Source organism: Nesoenas mayeri (genome assembly GCF_963082525.1).
Source record: "Nesoenas mayeri genome assembly, chromosome: 4".
In the NCBI taxonomy this organism is placed as follows: domain Eukaryota; kingdom Metazoa; phylum Chordata; class Aves; order Columbiformes; family Columbidae; genus Nesoenas; species Nesoenas mayeri.
This window is the reverse complement of record NC_137540.1, coordinates 76,001,844-76,009,674: the sequence shown is the minus strand read 5'-3', so window position 1 is coordinate 76,009,674 and position 7,831 is coordinate 76,001,844. Positions and strand designations below refer to the sequence as shown.

Below are 7,831 nucleotides of genomic sequence, written 5' to 3'. Positions count from 1 at the left end.
TTTTAGAAATTCAGACAATTCTTAGGCAGGAAAAAATGAACAAAATGCATTTGTGCTTCAGTTTGCTCATTAAAAACTGGAGGCTTTGAGCCTACTTTTTTTCCAGCTTTTAGATTTTATCAGGTAACAGCTTTGTCCCTGACATTAACTTGGTACAGACCGGACCCAAGTGTTTTACCCTTTATGTGATTCAGTGTCAGCGATGAATTGTTTTATACTGATTTAAAATAAGAAACAAATGAGCTTTTCAAACCAAGCCTCCAAGCAATTGCCTCAGGCCAAGCACAACACTTTCTGCTTGCATCTTGAAAATGTTTTTGCTCTGCGATGACTTTAATTTGAGATAAAAAATGGTTTGGGATTTACAGAATGAAGGTGACTGAATTTCTTTGTTGTTATGCTGGAGATAAATGTCTTTTTTCCCTCCAAGAAAAACAACATGTCACTGAAAAATACAGATTGTTGAAAACTGTTTAACTGAAAGAAATGCAGCTGCTTTTATTGCTGACAAAATAATCTACTAGAAACCATTCTGTAAAATACCTGTTGAATCTAAAGAGCGAAGCTGCCAATGTGCTGACTTCAAAAGAACGGAACAGCGATTCTGAAAAGATATTTTCCTTCTAAACTCTGAAGACTGAGAAAGACAAACTGTTCCCAAACAATTCTTTCGTCAGCCCCTCATCTTTATTTAGTGCTCCTGCTGCAGCCTTGTGATGAGTGTTCTTTTTAGAAACTTGAGGCTCTGCCTTTCGTTTTGCTAAGTGACAACTCAAGAACTATAATGTGGCGCTGTGATGTTTTATTGTTCCTGCAGGAAGCGCGTGAAGCCCAGCTATAAAAAGACAACGCAAGGAAGGAGCAGGACGGCTTGGGAAGGTTCTTCTCAGGGATCTTTTATTTCTAAAGATTCTTCCAGCTTTTGAGAGAGTCGAGGGTCTGTTTGGCTGTTTGTCACTGGTGATGCGGTAACAGACGCTCTAGAAAGAAGCATCACAATGATTTCTTGAGTTCTTGCTGAGCGTTTGAGGAGGTAATTGGGACGTACACTCATAAACGGGCTGCAAATATGTACCCAAGTGCACGGCCCAAAAAAGGGAACGTTTGGTATGAAAATTGACTTTTGAAGAGGTATCTCTAATAGCAAGTAGCGCTCATGAGCAGACCGCACTGCTTTATTTTCTCTGGTTTGTTTTCTCTGCTGTAAAATTGACAATCCTTGCGTAGTCAATCTGTTTACCCTCAATCCGTGGAGTCTTCCTGATGATTTTATAGCTTGTCCATTACACCAGGAGAAAAATACACTTGTGTTTTATAATAAACACTAAAAAACTTGGCAGAAATGCTTTGCAACAAGGTGGATCTTGTGAAGCTTGTGATGGCACTTTGCTGTAAACCTATTTGTGATGGAGGGAGCAGAGTCACCAAGACATTCCTTAGATAGTTTTGTGTCTGATAAATAATTCCTGCATCTGTGACCCTCCTGATGTGGCTGTAGAGATCTCGTTTTCGCTTGAGCCGGTAAATTGGTGGTATTTATTATGTTGATAGGCTTGAGGAGTTTAACACAAGGGTGGATGATGCTCTTCGGTCATAAAGAGCGATAGGACATGAAGGTTGTTGGGATTTTTAAGCAAAAAGTGGATCCTGGGCTGCAGAAATCAACCCTGTTATTCTTCTACTGAAATCATCAGAGTCTTCAATTTCAAGCATAAGAAACTGGGAAAAACCAAAGGCTTGCAGGTGGGCTTCTGTTCCAGGAACACTGTCAGATTTAACCACCTTCTTGTGCCCTTGGTACGTGTGTTTTGATCCCCCAGGTGAGATTAAGTTGCTGTTAGATGTAAGTAAAGCTCCAGCATGTTAAACCGAAGAACTTTCCTTCTAAATTGAGCACCTTATTACCCACCTGTATTTTGATGGGTGCCAAAGAGCTACCTCTTGACTTACCTAAGAATATTCTCCTTTAGTACGTGGTTTTCTTCCACTAGATGCTGTATTTTTCCACTCCTTGTGCTTTCTCACTTTTTCAGGAAGTTCACCGAGTTGTAGCTCTAAATTTGCGCTGCGATCTCCTGCGGATCATATGCCACACAGCTCTTTTTTGGAAAGATGACACATAACAAGCACAATAACACATGTGAAAGGTTTGGGAAGACGAGTTTATAGCAACTTCTGTGCTTGCTTTCTGTAGTAGGAGTTGCTACAGTCCCTTCTTGCTGAAGATGTCATCATCCAGGGATGCACTTTATTAATGTAATACGCTCTGCTGTTTCCATAGTAGTTCCGATCAGTAGGAAAAAATAGATATAGTCTAGATTTATTTTTTTAAATGCGCTTATCTGGACCATCTGCACCAGGGAAGGTTCAGATTTATGAAACATTTCTTCCCATAAAGGGCTGTTGGGCATTGGAACAGGCTGCCCAGGGCAGGGGTGGCGTCACCATCCCTGGAGGGTTCTAAAAGACATATAGATGTGGTTCTCAGGGACATGGGATAGTGCTTCATTTACATTCTGGTTGGACTTGATCATCTTGATGGTCTTTCCCAATCAAAATGATTCTGTGATTCTCTCTCCATGGCAGTACATTTATCTCAGATTAACTTTCTGCGCCTCAATTTAAGTGTTGTGATTTTTAACGACACTTTAATTAAGGAAGTGCAGATACTGGTAAACTAATAAAATGATGTCCACACTTAAATTCTGGTGACCTATAGTTTCACACACACTAACGTGAGCTCTAATGATTTTGATGCAAGGTTTGGATGCTGATGAATTTATTTGCTGATGAATTTATTTGCTGATGAATTCTTTTGACTATTTCCAGTGTTCACTAACCCTGATACCTCCTATGACTCCAAACTGATGCGTCGAAACAATCGGGGGGGAATTAATGTAAGGAGGAGCTGCTTTCTAGCATGTGGTGTGTAGTGTGGTGTTGGACTGACTGTACGATACCCATTTTAGTTAGTGCCTATTGAAGTGAGGGGAATCTTGGTGTGTAAATAAACGTTCATTTCTCCAGAATCAATCCAGCTGCTTCCAGCGGTTGCTGTTGCAGCTGCTTGGTTATTGCCCCTCCTTGGAGGTGCATTGCTAACAGATCAGCTGAGTAGTTGCCTTAATTTGCTCCAGGGCAAAATCTGTTGCAGTTTTTTGATCAATGCTGACAATAATAAATCACCAAGAGTGGGAACTTCAGATTTTCCCAGTTTCACTTGCAAGGCTTTCTCTTTGTGCTCTTTGACAGGCTTTCTGCATGCACCTGCCAGCGTGATGTTTTATTCGCTTCTTTTGTCGCGTGACCTTTAATCTAGAGGTATTTGCATTTCTTTTCTTCCAAACTACCTTCTCCTTTACCACCAACCAGGTAAGTAGCTGCAAACATCAGCTGTCGGCATTTGGGAGCTTCTGCTGCAATGAGGAAAGTCTTGGAAGCGAAGATCCCTCGTGGTCCCTCCACGTGCACTGGGAATGGCAGAAAGTAGGGACACGAGGGTGGGGAACCAGGCGGAAAGAAAGGATCACGTTTTGTTTGATCTGTTTTATTAACCTCGGTAAATCTCTACAGGAAAATGAATGTGCTGTGTTAGTAGCTGCTGTTCATAATGAGCCGAAGGGTTTGGAATATTGAGTATTTAGTAACATTTCTGCTTCGCTTGGCAAGTAACGAGAGCCGTTTGCCGAGCCCTTCGTACCTTTTATCTCTGTATATTTAGCGCTTTGTCTGCAAAAGGTGCATTGAGAAATCAGGTTATGTTTTGAGATGCCAGAAGAGGGTGGAGGCTCCTGTAACCCTGGCAATTTCCCAATTAACCATCAGTAATCAGCCTCATTAACAGGCAGCTGAAAGGCAGCATCATCTGAATATGCTCAGAGTTGGGTGTGGATTTTTTTGCTCTGATTCTGCTGAGGGGCGATACCATATGTTGCTTAATTTTATTTACCTGGTATGATAATTTGCTGCTGATTGTTGCTCTTGGGACTTGTTTTTGGATGGTGGAAAGGGGCTCGAGGTACAGGAGAAATAAAGCAATGAGGATGAGAGAGAATGCTGAAAATGGAAATGGTTCATAAAATCAGGGAAAGAAGCCAGGCCTGAAGTTAGTAGTAAAGCAAATTATTAGTGTCGGTTTCCCATATGACAACAGGTAGGTAATTTAAGACACACCGTTATGTAAATACGCAGCAGAGATGCCTGAATGCATGTAGTCAAATAGCAGAATCCCAAATATAGTGATACTGGGGGTGATACAGGTGTGGGACAGGGGTCAGTACTGGGGCCAGTATTATTCAATATATTCATTAATGATTTAGACAAGGGAATAGAGTGCACTATCAGCAAGTTTGCTGATGACACCAAGCTGGGAGGAGTGGTGACACTGGAAGCTGTGCTGCCATCAGAGACCTGGACAGGCTGGAGAGTTGGGTGGGGAATAACCTAATGAAATTTAACAAGGGAAAGTGTAGAGTCCTGCATCTGGGCAGGAACAACCCCAGATTCCAGTATAGGTTGGGAAATTACATATTAGAGAGCAGTGTAGGGGAAAGGGACCTGGGAGTCCTGGTGGACAACAGGGTGACCATGAGCCAGCACTGGGCCCTTGTGGCCAGGAAGCCAATGGTACCTGGGGTGGATTACAAGTGGGGTGGTCAGTAGATCGAGAGAGGTTCTCCTGCCCCTCTACTCTGCCCTGGTGAGACCCCATCTGGAATATTGTGTCCAATTGTGGTCCCTCAATTCCAGCAGGACAGGGAACTGCTGGAGAGGGTCCAGTGTAGGGCAACAAAGATGATTAAGGGAGTGGAGCACCTCTCTTATGAGGAAAGGCTGAGGGAGCTGGGGCTCTTTAGTTCGGAGAAGAGGAGACTGAGGGGTGACCTTATTAATGTTTATAAATATATAAAGGGTGAGTGCCACGAGGACGGAGCCAGGCTCTTCTCGGTGGCAAACAATGATAGGACAAGGGGTAATGGGATCAAGCTGGAACACAAGAGGTTCCACTTAAATTTGAGAAGAAACTTGTTCCTGGTGAGGGTGTCAGAGCCTGGCCCAGGCTGCCCAGGGGGGTTGTGGAGTCTCCTTCTGTGCAGACATTCCAACCCGCCTGGACACCTTCCTGTGTAACCTCATCTGGGTGTTCCTGCTCCATGGGGGGATTGCACTGGATGAGCTTTTGAGGTCCTTTCCAATCCCAAACATACTGTAATTTCCATGGAAACAAATATGTAAATATAACTTATTTATAGAAAAGATTTTCTGAGTGGAGACAACTGACAGTGAACTTAGTTTTGGTGGGATTAGTGTCATTTTCTAGGAATATCTATTAATTTTTGCGGCATCGTCACCAGCTTTCCAACCAAAAAGTAATATTTGTGGCAAATGGATCTGTTTTGGTGGGAGAAGGAAAATATGCACCTGAGAACTGGAAACTTTTCACATGTTATCATGTACCTTAGAGAGCAAACCAAAGCTCTGATTATTTTCAGGCATTTTTTAATTGTTGTCAGCAGTGGGTGGTGACCATAATAAGATTTATTACAGGTCTTGTCTGAGGGGGAAATTGGCATCCTTGTTTAAGGGGAAAAGAGCAATATCAGTTAGAGAAAATTAACCCTTTTCTAATTAAATATTTTCTCATGCTTTGTGATGAGCAGCTTTTCTTCCCACTTGTTCCCGTTTCACTGAATTATTTTCCTTTTATTTGTTTCATAACCACTAGAGTGAAATAATTCAAGCGCAAGGGGAAACCTTTTATATCCGGCTCTGTTTCGTGTAGTGATAGTTATGGCACACCAAATATCTGATGCAGAAGTGTCCCTGTAACCCTAAAATGTCACGTAATGTAGAGCGTTAATAGCGTGGAATTTGTTCGGACTGTGGTCCAAACCAGAAGTGTTTTAGTGCATGTCTGTGATTTCTTGGAGGTCACCAGATCTTTACATACTTGGTCAAAGTTTTGAGCCTTACAACTGGAAGTAAATGTGGATTTCTGTGGTGTTTTATTATTTCTGTGGAGCTTTGGAGAGATGCTTTTCATCAGTAATTTACAGATCATGAGTAGTTGAGTCATGTACAAGATCCCCATCCTTAGAGATTTTCAAAACTTGATGGGACCTGAGCAACCTCTTCCAAGTTCAAGTTCCCTACTTGGAGTGAGAGACTTCCAGACCTCCAACCTAAGTGTTTCTGTGATTTTGTGTGGCTAATTGACTATATTTTAATTAACAAAGTTGAAATCACAAAGCTTTAGTGATGCATATGCATCTCTATAAATCCCCTTGAACTTAGTGGATATTAATTCAAAATAATAACTTTGCCTAGTATGTTCTGAGCTGGGTTTATGACAAGTGTTGAGCTCTGTATTAAGCCGACCGATAGAAAGTTTTATTCTTGTTTTCCTGTGAGTGATGGTAAAGAAACTTTGTCTATTTATCAGAGTTACAACTTTATAGTTCACAAAATGAATGTGTTCTATGATAGATGTCACTGCTGTTTGTTACAGCCTCAAAACCACGCTAGCTAATTTGTTGGCACTTCAAATGTGACAAATGTTTAATTAGTTCCATTAACAGATGAGTTCCAGAGAAAGCGTGTGCTCGTTTGTGGTGACAGACTCCTGATGGTTGACAGCCTTGGTGTTTCTTTGAATTCTGCAATGCAGAGTTTGGCAAAGGCAGGAAATTCCCCACATAATTGATGGGAATTGTTCTGTATTTTTCAGGATCCGTGGGTATGTGGTTTGGAAGCTGCTTCTGAGTGTAACCGTGATCAGGAACAGAACACAGAGCGTTTCAAAGCTCCGAGGCACAAAAGGTTTCAAACTGACAGACAAACACAAGCAGTCAAGACTAAGGAACTTTTAGAGTCCAGCTTAAGACACGTCCTGCCGTTCTATAGAGCTGATCCTCCTGCTTGTTGCCTGCTGAAGGACACGCAGCTTACGTCTCTGAGTACCACACAAACACCTCATTGCAACCAGCAACAGACAGTTGAAACTGGTCATTCTGATGCTGTTGAACTTCATCCACCAGTGCAGGAGGAATGGGACACACGCGCAATCAGGTCTGTAGCTGCTTCCGATCCACAAACAGACACTGATTTAGCAGCTCAGAAGCAGCTGTGGATGGAGAAGTGTTCTGAAGATCCGGCTCAGCAAATTACATCCATCACCTTTTCATCCCGAAAACGTTTGCAGTCACCATTGGCTTCCCTGGCACGCAGCATGACCAGAGATGGTCTGGATGGGATGATGCCTTTGGAGGTTGACTCCACCAGTTCTGAAGAACAGAGTCATGGCAGCCACCACTGGGGAAGATCTTGGACCCGTCCTTTGAGTCCAGCACTTGCTTGCTCAGTGTCTGCTGAAACTGCTTTTACCACTGAGAAAGACGGGTTTCATCGTCTCTCCACTGACAGGAACAGAGTTGGAGCTTATCGAGAAACAGACTGTGTGTCAGAGCAGGATTCTGGAAGCATCCGTGCTGCTAAAAGACAGACCCTTAGTGCAAAAAATGGTGACGTTCTGCCGCAAGATGTGAGTGAATTTGGCAGGCACAGTGCCAGGCTTGGGGGGCTTGACTGCGATACAGGATTCAGCCAAGAAACAAACAGATTTAATGAACCCCATTCTAGAAGCTCTTACCAACAGGACAAAAGCTGCTCACCTGGCCACAGCCGCTTCTATGAAAGCTTAGAAGGTTCAGGTCCAGCCGTACAAAGTGATTTGCTGAAGGACCAGATTAAATTGTTGGAAGAAGAAGAGAAAAGTCCTTCTGATGAAGTAGCTCTCATTCAGAAGGAGGTTACGACAGAACAAATCGGTATG

At 42.7% G+C, this 7,831-nt stretch overlaps 1 protein-coding gene across 1 annotated transcript in view; it reads left to right on the top strand.

Annotated features, from left to right (window-relative positions):
- Positions 1–7,228: 7,228 nt before the first annotated feature.
- LOC308040065 (centrosome-associated protein ALMS1-like) overlaps positions 7,229–7,831 on the top strand; it is a gene marked incomplete at its 5' end in the record, with an annotated part of 29,369 nt that continues 28,766 nt past the window's right edge. Inside the window, one exon of the mRNA XM_080343875.1 lies at positions 7,229–7,826. Coding sequence (XP_080200001.1) covers positions 7,229–7,826 — 598 coding nt within the window. The remainder of the gene's footprint in view (positions 7,827–7,831) is intronic.